A 20,743-nucleotide genomic window follows, 5' to 3' on the forward strand; every position below is an offset into this window, starting at 1 on the left:
CAGGGGTCTCGAAATCTCAGCAGGAATTTCTCCCTGGCCATCTGCCTCAATGGAAGCCTCTTTTATCATCTCTCCATCTTGGAAGGACTTCTTATGCTTAATGATCGAGTGACTCACCCGGAACGATGCTTCGGTGTGTCTGACTTTGCTTTTGAATTCAGCCGAGTGAAAAATGACGGCTGTCCGATTAACTGCGATTTTAGTTCCCTCTCCTTTCTCTCTCAGATCGCTTTTCGGAAGGAAGTCAGTTTCGTAGTTTTTATGAACAGTTCGAAAGTGCCTTTCCACATTTTCTTTCTTTGGAATATCAATGATAGATTGACAGAACAGACAAACGCACTTCGATTGTGACATCATCTTCCAATTCCACATCCAGCCCAACCCCCCTGAACAAACATATATATTTTTTTTAAATCCCTTTGTTAGTCGATATAAATTGGAAGGCTAACTAGATCACTTAGACAGCCGGAGTTTTGCAGTAGCTCACGTGTTTGATCATACGTGTGGGATGACCAGCGTGTTAGAAGAAAAGAGATCTCCGACTGGCCGCCCTGTATGTCAATCAAGTGCAAATGCCATAGAGAGGATATATGATAGACCAGGGGTAGGCAATGTCGGTCCTGGTGAGCCGCAGTGGCTACAGGTTTTCATTCAACCCAATTGCTTAATTAGAAACCAATCATTGCCAATCTCAGACCTTATTTAATTTTATGGCTTGTTAGTCTGTGCAATGTAAGGCTTTTATATCGTAGATTTTTTTCCTTTCCAAGGATATCATCCAAATGATTTGAAGCCTAAAACAGATCATTTTCAGTCTGTCACATTTTTCTATTAAGTGTTTTATTAAATCAAACCGTGCATGATGAACACACAGAGATGTAATTGGAAAAAAGCTAGCTGGAGAACTGCTGGCTGCTTTGTCTTTTACATCTTATTGCTAATAAGGAGCAATTAAAACACTGAATGCAGCAGTTTAAGATTGAAATAAGCAATTAAGGTTGGAGAACCTTAACAAGCGAGACCACTAAAATGAAGCATTAAAATGTCACTTAAGCAATATGTGCTTCATCAGCAATAATTGAGTTCTCGTTAAGGAACTGGGTTGGAACAAAAACCTGCACATACTGCGGCTCTCCAGGACCGACGTTGCCCACCCTGTGATAGACTAACGTTTAAAAAAAATTTTTTTTTTGAATGCAGTGCGATCTACCTGCACTACCTTTCCGATCTACCGGTCCATCGTGATCGACGTATTGGGCACCCCTGCTCAAGAGACTTGTCCAGACGACACTCCAGTCTTGGATGTATGAAGAAAATCCTGCAGCCACAGGGGGTCCTCCAGGAACCACTGGAGTAAAGAAAAAGATATTTTACAAATAAGCACAAAAAAACAAGCGCCATCAGGGCATACTTGGCAGTCTGTTCCAAATTCACAAATTTAACCCACTGAAAATGTAGACAGAAATAATGAACGACAAAAATAAATAGCATCAGTCCTTTCTCAAAGAAATACAAGTTTTTATTTAAATGTAAACAAAAAATAAAAATCAAAAAACTGCATAGGAAATGTTTAAAGTCCATAAAGCCAACAAAGTCTGTTTAAAGGCTGTTGGCAACCAAAATATCAACCCCTTAGCCGAATTTAGACGGACAACATGACACACCGCGGTCACACGCTCTCCATACCTTTTCGGGTATCCATCTAAAGAGGGCCACCGTAGTTACACAGGACAGCCTTTCTTCATGGACTGTGATGAAAATACATTCAGTGAAGTGTCTTTTATTCTAATACAAAGGAGGAAACCTGGAAGCGTTCTGTCAAATGCCAATTAGTAAAGCCACATTGGCCACTCCACTGTTTTAAAACAATGAGTAACTCGGCAATCGAGCCAAGGCTGGAGAGTGCAGCAGAATGTTTCGTGGTCACTTCAATTGCTCACCAGCAGCATAAATGAAATGTCTATATAGGATTTTCTATTCCCATTAAATGTATGGGTCAATGGTGCCCATTTAAGGATGAAAAAGCAGACACACGTGTGTGCCGGGGTGCAGCTGGTAAAACAAATATCAGTTAATCTTCAGCATCCGCACTATTTGGAAAGATGTTAATGTACTCGCACACCAGAAAGTACCTGGAGAGAAAAGGAACTGCAATGATGTGTTATTACGAGAAGCTGAATAAAGAATATGGCTTTCCTTCTGGGTAACACTGTGCCAACTTGGAATGGGGATAGACTGGAACAGGAAGCTCCCACATTTCCTCCTTTAACTGCCGCTTGGCGTGCATAAATTACCGGGGCCCCTAATGCACCCCTTTGTCCAGTTAAAAAAAAAAAAAAAACAAAATCCACAGGTTTATCACAAAACCTTCAATTCAACTTAATTATGTTTGTGTCAAATTTTAACTAATTAAAAAAAAAAAAAAAAAAAAGAAAGATCACAAAATTTTATAAAGCAACAAAGTTCTCGTACACGGGTCAAGAAGTTTATATGCACCTGTCAGAACCTAAGTCTGAGGTTTTAACAAAAATGCTAAGTCACTACAAGACACAAAACATTAACCCTGAACTGCGCCACGGAGGAAGAGTTCAGACAAAATCTACCTGAGTTTCTGTAAGATTTTACAATCATTAAAATAGGTCTAAGACCATGCACTTAATAACCAGTACACATTGCTATTTTTAATACCATGAAGGAAAAACAAAAAGCATTAGATGGAGTAATAAGCCCACCCGGCTAGTAAACCCCCTACAACAACAGCCTTAGGGGGGGGGGGGGTTAGGAGGAAAAAAACCAAAAATAAAAGATCAACGCAAACTGAGACTCCATCACCAATGCTCCTAATTTGCTAGTAATCAGTTTATGACAAAAATCTGTTACAAGCTAATACATTCATTTATTAATACATAAAGGAAAAGGGAAAAACAAACAATTAATTCGTTCTGATTCAGGGATCAGGGGATTTCAATCTTTGGTCCAACCTGACATTCATTCATTCACTTTGGCTAACAAGCAGCTAAGTAAAGAGCGAGTCCTGAAGATCTGCACAGTTGATACGAGCACAATACACACCAAGTGTACTTGAAATGCAACCAAAACACATTCAAAAGTGTGTGACGACACTACTGGCAGGTCTCCTGGAATACAAATAAACCCATAAAGTGTAAACCTGGTAAGTAAACATTTCAAACGAGCTTGTAACAGAAAAACCTTGATTGGGAAAAGAAAAAACGGGGAAAAAAATACAATCTCAAAGTCAAAGCTATCTACACCACATCCCACTAGACAAACATTTTGGTAAAGCATAATTTTTATTTTAAATATATCAGTCTCTCCAACACTTCTTTCCTATGAAAGCATGCACATTTTTTTCTCTTATAGAGTAGAGACCTAAAGGTCTTAAAGAGATAGAGCTCTGACACTTAAAAAAAATAAAATAATAATAATAATGTATGAACATTGTGATATTTTCGATAATACTGAAATGCACACGTGTATCAGTGTATGTAGTCTGAGAGCCCACTACGTTTTTGGTAGAGGTATTTCAAGTGTAATCGATTTGGTTGTTGCAAGGCTCCGACACAGCAGCAGGAGTTTTGGGGAGTCATCACGGGGAGTGAGGTAAAAACGGCCATTGCATTGGAATGAAAATATTTTAGAATGAGGTAGAATGAGAATGTCCTGAAACGGTAAACAGATTTTTTTTTTTTTTTTTCCGCCCCCATCACTCTTGTATCAGGATCTTGCAAGTTCCAACAAAACTACCCTAAAACATGGCAAAAACGAGGAAAAAATGATTCCAAAAAAAGAGAGTCGCGTGGCTTCAATACTTGCCATTATATTTGGCACCCTGACCTCTATCCATTTAGGTTTGGCACATTAATTAAACCAACTGTGATGCATTTTATAAAACACCGACATCCAAGATGCATTGATTTGTGTGTGCGTACAAGTACGTGAATATTATATATACACACAAACAGACCTGACAAGTGATGACCATCGTGTACAAGTCTAGACCCCTGTTTGTGTGACCTAACGTTCTGAAATCTGCTCCGTCCACTTCAGTGGTTGTGGGAGCCAACGTGATCTCCTGCCACATGTATTTCTAACATATACTGTACGGGCATTAGTACACCCTTCTCTATCCTCTTCTAAGTGAAAGACAGAAACAGAGAGCATGTGTGACTTTGCATTCACCAGTTTTGTTATGTGTATATAAAAAGGCACAGTCCAAATGTCCTAGTTCCTAATACGGTAGCCAATACAAATGCAACGAAAACATGAACTGATTTTAGTGATTTGCTTTGTCTAGATTTGGGACAAACTGCTTTTTGATCAAAGGCTTTGCATGTGTGTGTGAGTAACAAACAAAGGAACTGCAAACATCTGCACATTGCAGGAGAGGTCATCGTAATGAGCATTCAGGTGGAAAAGAGACCTGCTTAGCTGCTACAATAGCAGCAAATGAAGAACAAAGCAATCATAATAATTAAAAACATACAATATAATGAATAAAAAGGTTAGGCTAAAACTACTTAATCATTGGATTTTTGCAGCTTTGGAAGTTTACTGCTGCCTTCCACATGACCTGAAGAAAGCCAACAGATAAACCGTGTAACAAGTGAGGGCCATGATGATCTCTGCACATAACATACAACCAGTCGATCAAACAGTAATCAGATTAGCCAATATTAATATTGTAAACATCAAAAATGCAGTCAGACAAAAAGGCTAAACTGGACCAAAAAAAAAAATTTAAAGAGACATGACGTCTAAGCTCAACTCTCTGCTCTTTCAAACTTTCTTACATTGCATGACTTTCCATAGAATATCTTGAGGGGAAAGTCTAGTTTTTGGTAATTAAGTGACATTGCTAAAAAATCTGTCAATTCAACAGACCCACTGCATTCTGTGGGCCATATTTCTACTCTACATCAGACCAACGATGAAGAGATCAAGTGTCATTACTTCTCAATATCAGAAATATAAAAACTCCCTGGAAAAGACTGGAAACATCTTTGAAAATAAACATGGAAACAACAGTGTTGTGTGTGTGTGTGTGTGTGCATATAATGAAAGAAAAATACTTTCACTCATCTCCTGTCACAGAAAACAGACAGACAGACAAGCTGCTGCTATAGTTTCAGCATCTGATACCAAATGTCCCTATTGGTTTAAATCATTGGGTGACATTTTAAGAATAAAGTTAAAAACTTGGTCAATACATTTTACACAGATTCTTTGGGAAGCAACTCCAAATGCAGCAGAATCAAAATGATTTCAATTCACGTATACTAATTGTGACAGATGTTTATACACAGAGGTTCCTGCAGCCCCTTTTAAGGATCTTACAGGAAAAAAGGGTGTTTTTCATTTTAGCGGATCTGTTTTAACTTTTGACACCTATACTTTAAAGCAATATACGCTTTATCACACACAAAAACCTGTGCATTACATTTTTCAAAAAAATTAAATAAAAATATAAAACACAAAACAAACCGATTTGATGACTTAATATTTCTGACTTCAAATGAAACTACTCTTGGTGCTTAGGTTTTCAAACAAAGTGAATAAGGAAATTGCTTTAAGGAAATCTTTATAAGCTTGTAAAGCACAAATACTGTTTTAGAATATACAGTACATCCAAACAGTGATATTTCATATTTGTTATCCACGTTACTGCAGCTTGTGCTAACAGAAAAATAAAACGTTTTGGTAATCCAAGTGAAAGTGTGCTATGAAACTGTGTAAAAGTACATCAGTGGAAGAGAAGAGCTGGGAGGGCGCAGCCAGCCACCTACGGATTCCAACCAAAGACGACATCAATCACCGAGTGTGTCGATTCATAAAGCCCAAAACCAATCAATTATGTAATCTGCTCTGCTAATAGCATTAGGAATTAAGAGTGCTCAAAAATTTACCGGTAAATATTTTAAAAATTTTACCACTGGCCCACAAATGTGCTTAGCACTGTAGGTCCTTAATTGTATATAAGCCTTTGTAAGCCTTTAAAAATGTTATACTTTCTTAAAAAAAATTAAAAATTTTACACCACATTTTCTCCCAAAACAAAACAAAACAAAACAAAATGTGCCAAGCAAGGGGTATGTTGTGCTGTAATCATCTGTTCACTTCTGGCCTAAAACTCAGACCTGCATCTTTAGAAGACTGGGTCTAGCAGCATGAGCAGCCTTTAAATATTTAGATGAAGAAGGAGAGCGATCTAAAGAAACCAACTCTCAATTTTTTTGTCAATATTTGGATTTTATCCTAAATTTACGTGTAACAAATAGAGTGCTTTATGTAATTTTCCATTCAATTTAATTAAATTTAACAGGGTATATATATATATATGACTTTCACTTAAATGTTTTTTTGTTTCAGATAGACTTCTTTTGTAGATGTAATTTCTTCATATCTTACAACCCTGTCGCTATTTCCAATTTCATTTTTGGCAGATGCTAAGGCTGATAATTCTAAAAACCGTCACATTATAAATTACACCCAACGTGATCGTCTTGAAAAAACAGATGTTTTGGCAGTTTTGGACGAGTAAGTAAATTTGTATTTTGCATTTTTACATTAGTATTTGAATTCCGAGAGAAAGGTAAGGAGGAAGAGGTGGTTGAGACTGTAAGTACTGTATTGATAATGATGACTGCACACTGCCCACCCAATGGGAAAAAAAATAAAAACAAAACAGCCCTCAATCTTGCACATACTGAATCATTTTTCAAAAGATGGTGCTGGATTTGAAGAGAAGGTTCATATTTTAAAGCAACAGATAAATACATTTCTCAGTATTGACAAAGGGTTATTATTCTCATTCCCATACACTCAAAATGTCTTTTTTTTTTCTTTGTTTTAAGACTGGGGAGAGGATATGTCATTTTTAACATTACATTTGTTTCAATGTTTCAGGCTTCCAAGCAGTAAATCTGCATGCTCTTAATAATAATGTCAACGTATAATCACTCCAACACAAGTCCCACTTTGTTAAAGTAGGCAGCTACTGGCTTCGGTAGTCAACATCTATTTGGTTATTAGACAGACAAAACAAATAAAATAAAACAAACCCAAACAGTAGATTTCATCAAAATATATCCACACATGCTATAATAAACATGTAGCCTCAGTACCTGAACATTGTCGCAGCAACATTCAGTATTTTAAATTGCTTATTGTGCACAGTAACATAGAAAATTTGTGCGAGCTGTGCAAATATAAACTGCACTTGTTCCTCCTTTCTCTCTCTCCATTTTAAATTAAAATAAAGGGTTGAGGTAGAAATTTTTTTTTTTTTTTTTTTTTTATAAAACTTCACGGACTAAATCTCTGCACAACAAACACAAATACATTCATATATGAACAACAAGATGAGGTAGATATGATGCAGAGTGTAAATATTTCAAGAAAGAACGCAACATATTCCCTGAGATGATCAGCTAAAAGGGAATTCAAGATACACATGGAGGGATCATCCACGCAGGCTTTCTGGGAGCACAATTTGGAAAAGGTTTCAACAGTCATGCTGGCTTTCCAGACGTGCCAGTTAAAAGGAACACATTCAAGAGGCACAGACAGTGAAGGCCAAATTATTGTGTATTCACTGATCCTGTATGCGGAGTAAAGATAGCAGCTCTAACAAAGGAAAACAAACGGTGGAAGAAACAAAGAAGGCCTTGAATAAAAATGTTTTCCTAAATAAAGCTTGTGGCATGAGAATACTGCTATAGAGTAAGTAATATATTCCAAACAATTTCAACACTGGGACCAAGGTCTAGAGCTGCTTAAAAACGCACGCAGCAGTTTAGATTCCTGTGCTTAATGAAACCTTACTTACTGTTCTTGTAATTGCCCCTTTATCAAAAAGGGACTGGCTTGCGTGGTGTATCTTAAAATCTCTTTTGATTCTCTTCTCACCGCTCCTTCTACATTAGAGACAATGCTTTCAGAATACTAGAATTCGATTGTTTCCAAAGTCGACGACTACAATCATTCCATCAGGTGTAATGGCTATACCCGATGGACGGTCCATCTGCCCAAAGCCATTACCCTGAGTGCCAAACTTGCATAAGAAATTGCCATTGGGCTCAAAGACCTGTACTCTATGGTTACGTGAATCAGCCACCACAATACGGCCCTCCTGGTCCACTGCCACCCCTTGTGGCCTCAGGAACTGCCCATTGCCTGTACCCTCAGAGCCCAGAAAGCGAGCCGACTGACAATCAGGCCTGATGACAAGCAGCCGATGATTGTTGAAGTCTGTCACGACAAGGTGGCCCTCGTGGTTGAAAGCTACCCCGCGAGGAGAGTCAAAATGTTTCCACAGTGCCCCTTCAAAGCCATATTTATTTAAGAAAGACCCATCAGGCCCAAACAGCTGGATTCGGTGGTTACGGGTGTCGGATACCAAGATCTTGCCTTCTGCATTTACTGCAACATCCCAAGGGTAATTGAACTGTCCATTCTTCGTTCCCTTCTCCCCAAATTTTAACAGGAACTGCCCTTCAAAAGTGAAAATCTGAATACGATGATTGTCCTTATCTGCCACAATGATTCTTCTCTGACTGTCACAAGCAACACCAGCTGGCCGATCAAACTGGCCAGGTCTAGAGCCTAGGGTCCCAAACTTGTGGTGGAATGTACCACATGGCTTAAAGATCTGGATGCGGTTGTTACTACGGTCAGCTACTATGATGTAACCTTCTTTGTCAACACAGATGCCCCAGGGCCGACAGAGTTTACCATCCCCATCCCCTTCTCCTCCAAAAGAGGCCACTGGTAGACCCACTCCCCCATAACTTCGTCCAGACTTCACAAGCACCTTGAAAGGACTTCCTTCAATGTGCTGGTTGCAAATAAGCACAGAAATAAGATGTTCACCTTCAAGCTTTGGCAAGTAGCTAACCGTATATGTGCCATTTTGATGATCAGTGACTTCAGCCCCAAACAAATTTCCATCAGGTCCAATTGCCACAACAGAAATCACATCCCCACCAGAAAGCCTAGGCTCGCCATCATGATCGTACCCTATCACCGTAAATGTTGCCACTTTTCCCTGCAGTACCCGTTTCAGACCTTCTCCAGCTGCTTTAGTAACCGGAGCAAAAGCACCACTGCTAATAAGTCCCATGGATTTAATAGCAATGAAAAGTGCCTGATCCGGAGGAGTAAACATGATGCGGTCATCCTCCTGAGGTTGTAAAATACCACGCAAAGCCTTAAGCTCCTGGATTTGAGCCAACATGCGCTCTCGGGCTATTAAAATATCCATATTTCTTCCTTCCTCTAGGACTTGTTGAACAGCACTGATAGTACTGTCCAGTTTGTTGAGGTTTTGATGAAGCTTCTCTACTTGTAGATAGAGTGACTTGGCTTTAACCTGGCGTATCTTCTCCACCTGTAAATGAAAAAAAAAGAATGTAAATAGCACTAATAAAAATTCTGAATAAAAAGTGATTTTAAATAACTGGTTTAGTGTAGCAACTATAATCCACCAGGCATCTCTGAAACGTTTATTTGTTCTAAATGTTGTACTTAGAAATCTCACTGTCAAAACAATTCACTTTTCTGAACCTGCTGTTTCTTTGAGAGTATAGAGCGGAGCCATGGCCTAACAATGCAGAACTGAGGCACTGGGGCATGAGTGTACCCTGGATGAAAAAGGAAGCAATTGTCATTCCAAGCTAATGCACATGTCATATTCATGCTTACTCACCTGACCAATTTACAAGCGGAGATGTAGAAGAACCAAGTAACCCTCCACAAAAAACAAATAAGGAGAACATGTGTGACAATGACCAGACCTAGAAACAAAACCAAGCTCCTAGAGTGGTACAGGAGCAGCTTTAACTACTTAACAGATTGTTAAAAAATAGATGTTAAATAGCAAGGAGAAAGAATACATAATAAAAATACAGTTTTTGGGCAGTCAGAGAAAAAAGTATTAGTCCACCATATAAATATATCTCTTTATTATAAAAGGAAATCCGGAAGCGAGACAATTTCCAATTCCCGTGAGAAATAATTTCAGGTCCCACGAGAGGAGACTTTTTGCCAAGAAATTTTGACAAGTCCCGCTCTCCTCTCAAACATTTACAACCACACCCACAGTCCACTCACTTCTCATTCGTGTGAATGCTACTGTCAGACACAGTTCCTGTGCCCTCAGCTCGGAAATAAAAGACAAAGAGTACAAGACAAAGTAAAATGTCATAAAGAGGTTCAAAAACGTTGGGTGTGATACACATGAAGAGCAGGTTAGAGATTATGAAAGTACAGTGGTACCTCGGTACACATCCTTAATCCGTTCCAGATCCAAACAGGACGTATACCAAACAAATTTTTCCCATAAGAAATAAAGAGAAAATGATTAATCCGTTCCCATGAAAAAAAATCCTATTGTTATTGGCATATTATATATACATTGATGGGGTTGTATAAAATAATTTACACAGTGCTTAATACTAATATACATAAATACAAAAGCAGATGAAACAAATGAAAATGTAACCTCACTTTACTTTTTAATAATGTCCGTTTTTTCACAAACGTAGATACCGTCATTCTCGGCATATGGTATGCAGCAGCCAAGTCTCAGATACGCATGCCACCTTCATACTTTTCAATAATCAATTCAAATTTATGCGAAAAATCACGTGAAAATTCACAGAGAGTTATAGTGCGGGTTGTTCACTAAATGCTAGCAACTGGTGTACTGACGCTCATGGGCAGTCGTGGCTTTCTCTCGAGAGAAGTAAACAAGGGTAGCGCGCGGTGTGCTAGTCCGCGAGTCGTATTTCAAACAAAGGTTGTATACCAAGCAAAATTTTTCGCGTCTAAACAGGACGTATACCAAGTTGGACTTATTCCAAAGTGGACGTATACCAAGGTACCACTGTACTAAAATTCGAAAGTCTCAAAAAACTGATAGTAAAGATCGCATTAGCGCTAACAAATGGAAATTATTACTTGGTGACATAACAGAACAGCAAAAAGAGATCAAATATATGGACACAGGTGATAGGACATAAGTATGTAGATATTGTTCAGCTTTAAACTTTAACTCAGAGACTTGTAGATCGTCTAATTCGTGTTGCCATCAGGGAAAAGTAGTGTTTCTTCCTAGTGAAGAGGCGTATCCGTGAGAATTAAAAGATTTGTTGTTTGGTGAAAGTGAAATCCACATACGCGAGTGGCAGAGACACGAAGTGGCTGGGGCGCTGGGGGTTGCCAAGTGAAATGAGCAGGGGGCACAGCCCCCTAGTAATATTTAAAAATATTAATGAAATTGCAATTCAAGAACAAGTTTTTTTATTGCCCACTGTCTTGTTTGTTATCCTGTACCTGAGTGGATCAGAGTTTGATTCCTTGCTCACTAAACAGACCCAAAGGAGCTCTTCAGGGAAACTGACATGGCATTAACATGAAATAATCTTTTTCTAAACCTGTTGGATGCTCACTCAAAGTTATAATATATAAAGAATAAATAAAATATCTTTAACCTTATAAATAAACAAGACTGTCATAAACCATCCAATTACAGTTGAGTACCATCACATGTTAACTGCAACAAATTTACAAATCAGACTAAATCAGAGACTAACTCTTTGCTTGTAGATAGATAGATAGATAGATAGATAGATAGATAGATAGATAGATAGATAGATAGATAGATAGATAGATAGATAGATAGATAGATAGATAGATAGATAGATAGATAGATAGATAGATAGATAGATAGATAGATAGATAGATAGATAGATAGATAGATAGATAGATAGATAGATAGATAGATAGATAGATAGATAGATAGATAGATAGATAGATACTTTATTAATCCCAGGGGGAAATTCACAAACTACTATACACAGACTACAACTATATAGCTTCATAATACATTTACAATATAAAATAGTTGATTATTCTTCTTTTTATACATCTGCTATCATATGTCACGTAGTTTATACGAAGAGCTTTAAAAAGTGGGTCAGTTTCAACAAAGTGGGTCTGCTCAGTAATCATTTGATCCTCTGAAGAACAAATTCTACTCTGCAGAACTGTTCTTTTTAACTTAAAGAAATGCACTTTTCTGTCAATAAGAGATCTTAAACACAGCTAACCCTGTAAAGCAAACACATACTTGCAAAAGAATTTTACATCAGATAAGAAGCATTAGAAAAGAACTAACAATTTAGGAATTCATTTAAATCTAGGAATCTGGAATCTGCCTCTGATTAACAGATTGCAGTGTACTGAAAACCAATAAATCCTGAAACAGAAGAGAACAACAGGAATTTCCCCAAAAGGTGGGGGACACCATTCCCTCAACAAGTTAGAAAGTGTACGCATGGCATATTATTCTGGTGTTTATGAGGGCTGTGAAGGCACGGAGGTCGGCAGGTAGGTTCTAGGACCTTCTCAATCCATTTCAGTGTTGCAGGAGCCTGAGGCTCACTGAAAGGAACTGGTCAAATAGTTTTAAAAAAGACCTAGGCAAGACTAATTCATCAAAAGGATCACTCCCACTTGCTTGTATTTCATACTTTTACGGTTAGGAAGATCATTTAATTTACAGTGGTTTGCAACCTTTTTGACAAGTGGACCATTTTTAGTTAGAGAATATCTTTGTGGACTGGGGCATCTATAAGGAGTTTCGAGCAGCTTGATTGATTAAAGTTCAAGTGAAGAGCAGGGGAGTCCTGTGGGGTGTTGAGTGGCTCAATCAATTAACAATAAAGGAGTTGGTTGCTTCCAGGTTTACTAGTGGTGGAGCTATGTGGACCGATGACAACTCATAGCTAGCTTTTTGCAGACCAGCAGTAGGCAGTGACAGCATTAATATACTTGTCATACCTGCCTTTTCACGGACTGGTGCTGGTCCATGAGAAACACTGGCTTAAAAGCATTGGGAAGAGTGAAATACTGGTGCACTGTTTCACTTCCATTTGTGCTCAAGCTGCTAGGAAGACTTCATAAAGCTGTAGCGGGTGCCACATGTGCTATTGTTCCGTTGGCAGTTTGCTGCTCCGTACGGTGCATTGCATGGAAAGTGGACACTGTAAATACACCTTTAAGGGGGACGTCGTAACATGGTCAGGACGGTTGGTGCTGAAGAGAGACATCTTGTGGTGGAGCGACGAGATAGTGCCAAGAAAAATACCTGCTGGAAAAAGTTTTTTTTTGTTCACGCAACGACTCAAAGGAGACGCATGTCTGAAGGCGGACTCTTTATTCCATGGTTTCGGTGACGATTCTTTGGACCGGTAGGATTGAACTTTTTTGATATCGGCTCAATGGCCGGCGTATTCCGGTAGGCTTTCTCTTTGCCATAAAACAGTAAAGACAGTTAACCTATATGGACAAACTGGTTTCTCCTAATCATAAACATCTTGCTCCTAAACAGGGGAAGGTGGTTTTGATTGCTATGTACTTGTTTCATTTGTTTTTTTTTTTTGTCTATATGTAAAATATGTGTGTGTAATTTTTTTGCCTCTTCTTTATTTTGTGATATGGCTTGTAATTTAATGCTGAGCTGAGACATGTGGTAAGGGGTCAAATAAAAGGACGAGCATTGGTCACTTTGCCCGATAGATTTTGGATATTTAACTGCTTTGCTCCAGCAGTTTTCTAATTATGTGACAACCCGGGGGTTAGTTATTCTCCCAGGGCAGTGGTACAAAGCAAAATAACTTGTTGATGGAAAGGTTTTGGCACGCGTCCAGCTGGACATGAAGATCCTGGACTCACTGGCTGTCCAGCAACCAGCCAATAACAGCAAGTAAGGTTCTACCTGTGCATGCAACCTGCTGGTGTTTCATTAACTTGTACCGGGGATCTGTTTGCCATCAGTAGTGGATATGGGATGTTTTAAGATAGACAAGTCTGTAGCTATGTCAATGCTTTTCATCGAGAGATTCTGACATTTCAAAACTTTGTATAAGAGCAAACTGTTCCGAGATATTGCAATGAAAAAAATCAACTGTCTCAACAAATTTCCTTGAAGAATAAGTGTGCCACATATTAACAAACTTGGTCCACTGGGGGCCAAGCGGTTTCATGTGGACAGACAGACATGGATATAACAACAAATGTGTTGCACATTATATGCAAAGGTACCTAAAAGGTGTGCAAACACATTCACACACAGTCCCCTTTATATTTATGAGACACCATTCAGTTCTTTGAGCTGGGGAAATCCATACGTACATTTGGAGAATATATAGTCTCCACACAGAACACACACATAACACCAAATCTAACTATTACAAAAATGGTCAGTTTTTTTTTTTTTCACTTAATTGTGAATACTGAAATGCCAGTAATTATGATATAGCCAAAACATATACGATTACGAGTAGTGTTTGTACAAAAAACGTTGCTATACATGTGTTTTGCAAGTTGCTTTAGATAAAGGTGTCTACATATACGTATAATAAGAATTATTCTGTTGTTAGAATTTTGGTTACAACAGTAAAGCATGAGATGCTACATTTGTGGAGTGAAGTTCAAATTCATGCCTTTTGTTTCTCATTTCATTTCCAGACAGTTATACTACAGAGAGGCTACTGAGGTGAGCTGTAAGGTTCCAATTGAGTAACCATCTCTGACTTGAATTCTGCATTAGGCTGGGCACCACTGGGAAACCATGAGTGACCTGCAGAAAATGTGGCTAATCAGTTCATGTGCTGCTCCCTTCTCTCTGACACTGCAGCAGACTATTGTAACTTACGCTGGAAGATATTGTATGCTCCGTTTCTAAATATGCCTACCGGGTGGACAGGGATAGGAATAATGGTGGCCTTATTTTCCAATAGGAATACAACAGCATAACATTGTTGAAATAAAATAGCTGATATAACATGAAAGCAAATTTAGGTACTGGGGAATATAAAAAAAATGACACTATAGTTAAAACAAAAATGCTGCAGAGATATTGGCTTGCAAAATTGAAATAATCAATCTCAAGAGACTCAGCCCGTGATAAATGAAAGTCTGTATATCCATATTACTAACCGAGAATGGTAAACCGGAAGGCACAGACGCAGGTCTCTCGCTAAACCAGAAGGCACCAACGCAGGTACACGGCGATGGACCCAGGAGACAGAGTGCGCAGGCGCCGAACACACAGGCACGAGACCAGATGGAGGAGTACGGAAGCGTACACGCCCACACTACACGGCATAGTCAGACCCGACATAGTAAGGAAGGTGCAGGCGCCTACAACGCACGTCTAAAACACCACAGCCACAAAAACGAAAGAGCTCAACTAACGTAAACCCGAGATAGTATGGAAGGTGCAGGCGCCTACAACGCACGTCTAAAACACCACAGCCACAAAAACGAAAGAGCTCAACTAACGTAAACCCGAGATAGTACGGAAGGCGCAGGCGTCACCACCATATTGTGAGTGGCACTACTGCGGAGTGAAGTTAGGAATAATGTGCTGCTTGGGATTGTATAAACCGCTGAACGCTTTACACCAAATTCAAACACAATACAGCTCAACTAACACACGGCCCCAGAGAACGGCCACAGAACAAACAAACACAGCAGGAGTCGGCGCCACGCCCAAAGTCAAACCAGAGAGAGTACGGATGCCGCAAACGTCCACACTACACAGCATAGTGAAACCCGAGATAGTATGGAAGGCACAGGCGTCACCACCATATTGTGGGTGGCACTACTGCGGAGTGAAGTTAGGAATAATGTGCTGCTTGGGATTGTATAAACCGCTGAACGCTTTACACCAAATTCAAACACAATACAGCTCAACGATACACACACGAGTCCACCTGGATAAGATCAATGAACGCAGGCGCCTACAACGCGTGTCTGAAACTGCGGAAGCAAAGCAGGCACGGGTTCAAAACGAACGACCTCGACTGACGGATATACAAACACAAGCCCGCCTGGATAAAATCAATGAACGCAGGCGCCTACAACGCACGTCTGAAATGCCGCAAGCAAAGCGGGCACAGCTCCAAAACGAACGAGCTCGACTAATGTATTTCAGGATACCCAACGCCAGGGGTAGGCGAGCGAAGCGAGCAGGGGGCGGAGCCCCCTTGTAGTCTGAATAATTCACACATCTGCTCATTTTCTATCCTGATTTTCCAATTCAGGATCATAATTAGTAAGTGTCCGGCCCCTGATCATTTCGTGTAAATAAGGTTGAGGATCTTCTGATCCTTCCTGCTCTCTGCAGTTATCCATTCAAAGTATGCAGAATGTTCAGGAGCATTATGTAAAAATAAAAAGGTGAAGAGAATGAAAAGAGCACCTAAAGACTGCAGCTAGGAGTATTTTCTTTTCACCATAAAAATACTTTCAGAATGCCTACATTACATGTACATTCCCTTACCTGCGAATGACATGAAATTACTATCAACATGGCAAATAACCAGAGAGCATTCACGGCATATTTGAATGAGCCCAGGATTTTCCCAGGTTCTCTGTCTGAAATAACCCAAGAGATAAAATATATTATTCACAACTCACACTGTAGATATATGGCTACAAAATAAGGCACCCTGAAAAGGTCAAATCTTTTCGGAGGTCAAATCTGAGACAATATTAAACCTTAATGTAATCTTTGTGCCAATAGCCTAACAAGCTTTCAGGAGACTTGACAACCAGTTTCAAAGCACTCTGTAGATTTGGCAGGACCACTCCTCCAGAAGCCATGTAAAGATAGCCACAGTCTTTTGTGTGACAGGCATTATACGTATACTACCCGGGTAAACATTTTATCACCTGTAACCTGAATTTTAAATTGCATATTAATCAGATCACTAGGACAGCATTTTTTCACTTAACATAGCAAAAGTTAGACCTCTTATATCATTGAAAGATGCAGAGAAATTAGTTCACGCTTTTGTTTTTAGTCGACTAGATTACTGTAACGCACTCCTCTCAGGACCACCCAAAAAAAAGACATCAATCGTTTGCAACGAGTGCAGAATGCAGCTGTTAGAATCCTAACTAGGAAAAGAAAATCCGAGCACATTTCTCCAGTTTTGATGTCACTACACTGGTTACCTGTGTCATTCAGGATTGACTTTAAAATACTGCTTAAGGTTTATAAAGCCTTAAATAATCTGCTCCATCTTATATATCGGAATGTCTGACATCTTATAATACAAATCGTAACCTCAGATCCTCAAATGAGTGTCTGCTTAGAATTCCAAGAGCTAAACTTAAAAGAAGTGGTGAGGCGGATGGCCTTCTGCTGTTATGCACCTAAAATCTGGAATAGCCTGCCAATAGGAATTCGCCAGGCTAACACAATGGAGCACTTTAAAAAACTACTAAAAACACATTACTTGAATATGGCTTTCTCTTAACTTCAATATAGAGAAAAGCCAAGCAAAATGACAACTTTTATTGGCTAACTAAAAAGATTACAATATGCAAGCTTTCGAGGCAACTCAGGCCCCTTCTTCAGGCAAGATGTAATACAGAGACTGAAGTTCCCTATGTTTATATACACACTCTAGGACAAGAAATAACATTGGTAAAAATCTTTAAATGAGAAATTTTAAATGTAAAAAATTAATAGATTCATTCAGGTTAGGGTTAATTTAACAAGAGAGAAAAGAACAATGTATTGCCAAGATCTCTGGATAACTGTCCAACAAAGTCTTTTGAAGTTTGTAATGAGTTTTTTCAAAATAATGTGGGTCTGTAGACAGGTTGTCTGTCATTCTGAGAGATGTAAACAATCCTCATATCTGGCCATAAAACTCTTGTCTCTATTCAATCCATGTTGTAATGTACAGTCATCCCTCACCTATCGCGGGGGTTACGTTCCAGAGCCCCCCGCGATAGGTGAAAATCCGCGAAGTAGCGACCTATATTTATTTTATTATTTATACATATTTTAAGGCTTTATAAACCCTTCCCACACTCTTATAAACCTTTCTCACTCTCTTGTTAACCTTTCCCACACTCTTATAAACACTTCCTATGCTCTTAAACACTTTCTACATTCTTAAACACCGCAGACCAACACTGCACACTGCACGCAGCGATCAGACGTCAATGTGTCTGCACTCGCTTTGTGAAGGGGGCAGCTGAACTCACACTGAGCAGAAATGGACTTTGTGCTGCTTCTGCCAAAATGCCTGCTTGTCGCTCTGCGCGTTCGGAAGGAGGAGGAGGAGTGGGGGTGTGTGAGGGCTAAACGCACGTTCGCTCAAACCCCCCTCCCCGGAGGCGCAGTACACTCCTGCCACTTCGCATTGTCAAGGGGGTGGGGAGCTGAATGAACGCTAAGGAGAAGTGGACTTTGTGCTGGCTTTGTGCTGCTTGTCGCTCTGAAGTCAATAATTTAAAAGCCTGTACAGCACCTATTTTCCTGTCTCACTGTCTTGTCTTGCGTGAAGTTAAAATGTTTTATAATAGTGAGATGTTATTCATATCTTTAGCCCGACATCCACATATCATGTGTGTTAACAAAGTGTGTTTTTTAAGTTTACATGTGTTTAAAGCATGTGGGATGGGTATTTTAAGGCTTAAACTATAAAAATGTTTATTTATATGGTCTTTCTATATCACGGATTTTCTCCTGTTGCTGATGGGTCTGGAACATAACTTCCGCGATTGGCGGGCAATCACTTGTATTTAAAAACCCGCGAAGTCGTGAATCCGCGAAAAGTGAACCGCGAAGTAGTGAGGGATTACTGTATTAAATTTTAGCATGAGTTTAACTTCCCATTCTTTTCTCTCTTGCTGTGTTCTGAAGTTGCCCATAAGCACTGTGACTTTAAAGTCCCTCTCACAGTGTCCATTGCTGTTGAAGTGGGCCGCTACAGGAACATCTGTGTTGCCATGTTTAATGTGGAACCTGTGTAAATTCATTCTCTGGCGGAGTGTTTGTCCAGTTTCTCCCACATAGAGTGCAGTGTCATAACTTCAATTTAGTTTAATCCTGATACTCTGTATATTCAATTAATTATCATAACTATTCATGGTGGCTCTAAAATCCGTACTAGCCCCTACTCTTTCTGCTGTTTCTTTTCCCGGTTTTCTGTGGTAGCGACCTGCACCACCTGATCAAAGCACCGTGATGTTCCTACATTGATGGATTAAAAGCCAGAAGTCTACACGACCGTCATCATCAAGTCCTTCCATGAGAACCTTAAAATACAAAGAGGACTGATCAATTATGTGAGGTAGAATGCCCAGAGGGGGCTGGGTGGTCTCGTGGCCTCTGAACCCCTGCAGATTTTATTTTTTTTCTCCAGCCATCTGGATTTTTGTTTTTTTCTGTCCTCCCTGGCCATCGGACCCTTACTTTTATCCATCCATCCATTTTCCAACCCGCTGAATCCGAACACAGGGTCACGGGGGGTCTGCTGGAGCCAATCCCAGCCAACACAGGGTACAAGGCAGGAACCAATCCCGGGCAGGGTGCCAACCCACCGCAGACCCTTACTTTTATTCTATGTTAATTAGTGTTGTCTTATTTTAATTCTTACTTTGTCTTTTTTTCATCAAGTAAATCACTTTGAGCTACATTATTTGTATGAAAATGTGCAATATAAATAAATGTTGTTGTATCACATTTTTAAGATACTTTCATACAGAATTATGCAGTTATATTTTCTTATTTATTTTGTCTTTTTTCTCTTTCTTCGTCATGTAAAGCACTTTGAGCTACATCATTTGTATGAAAACATGCTATAGAAATAAATGTTGTTGTTGCAGTTAGGTACCACAAAGTAACTTATGTATACAGCAGTTCAAATATTTTAACACAATTCTCCCCTCTCTCAAACATAAAGAACAAGCAAGTGTAAATGTTTAGACTAATGACCTTTACGATTTTCTCATTAAATCACAAGTACTTTTAAAAATAAATACCATCACAGTAATTCTCTCAGATTATCACCTTAGGACAGTCACCTCTTAGTTTTAAACATTTGGTCATAATCGCTTTGAATTGGAGAATACTTTTAAATACAGGTTGATTTTTATGGCCTTTGTGTACATTCCTTTTTTGAGTAGGATTATGCTATTGCAAAGCTTGTCTGTCTGCGTCTGCACTATGCCTCTGGAATCAATTAAACCAGTTTTAGAAGGCATAGGTTACCCTTTTTATATCACTAGACTCTCACTCTTCTTCTGTTTCACTCTCTCCACTGGCATTTCGTCGTTGCTCAGGGCCAGTTTAGAACTTTTATTCTGACACATGGTTCCTTGCATTGATCTGTTCTTCATTACCTCTAGTTTTGTCTCAAAATAGCTTGCCATAAAACATAGTTTGAACATTTACAGATACCTCAAAATGAATTTCAAATATCTTAACATGCAGTTTACCCTTTTTTTTTTTTTTTTAGATATGTGAAACTCATTTCAGAGTATCTGAAATAAATTTGAGGCATTTCAGATTCACTTGGTATGCATTTTAAAATATCTGAAATTCATTTCAAAACATCTCAAAATTACTTCATGCAAAGTTTCTTATATTCCCATGGGATCTTTTCTCTATTACAAGATACCTATAAATATATTCATTTTAGAGACCGCCAAAGGAAGTTATCTTAAGATACCTTGAAATGTATTTAAAATGGTACAAAGCAACTTTGAGAGTTATCTTGCCTGAAGAAGGGGCCTGAGTTGCCTTGAAAGCTTGCATATTGTAATCTTTTTAGTTAGCCAATAAAAGGGGTCATTTTGCTTGGCTTTTCTCTACATTCATAATGGCTAACACGGTACAACACCCTAGTACTAG

General features: G+C 39.0%; 1 protein-coding gene across 1 annotated transcript in view; it reads right to left on the reverse strand.

The window, feature by feature from the left end:
- Positions 1-1,439: 1,439 nt before the first annotated feature.
- trim71 (tripartite motif containing 71, E3 ubiquitin protein ligase) overlaps positions 1,440-20,743 on the reverse strand; it is a 114,335-nt gene continuing 95,031 nt past the window's right edge. The window contains exon 4 of the mRNA XM_028817930.2: positions 1,440-9,406. Within this exon, the coding sequence (XP_028673763.1) occupies positions 7,955-9,406 (1,452 nt within the window). The 3' untranslated portion in view covers positions 1,440-7,954. The remainder of the gene's footprint in view (positions 9,407-20,743) is intronic.

The sequence above is a fragment of the Erpetoichthys calabaricus genome, chromosome 13 (genome assembly GCF_900747795.2).
Source record: "Erpetoichthys calabaricus chromosome 13, fErpCal1.3, whole genome shotgun sequence".
Classification (NCBI taxonomy): domain Eukaryota; kingdom Metazoa; phylum Chordata; class Cladistia; order Polypteriformes; family Polypteridae; genus Erpetoichthys; species Erpetoichthys calabaricus.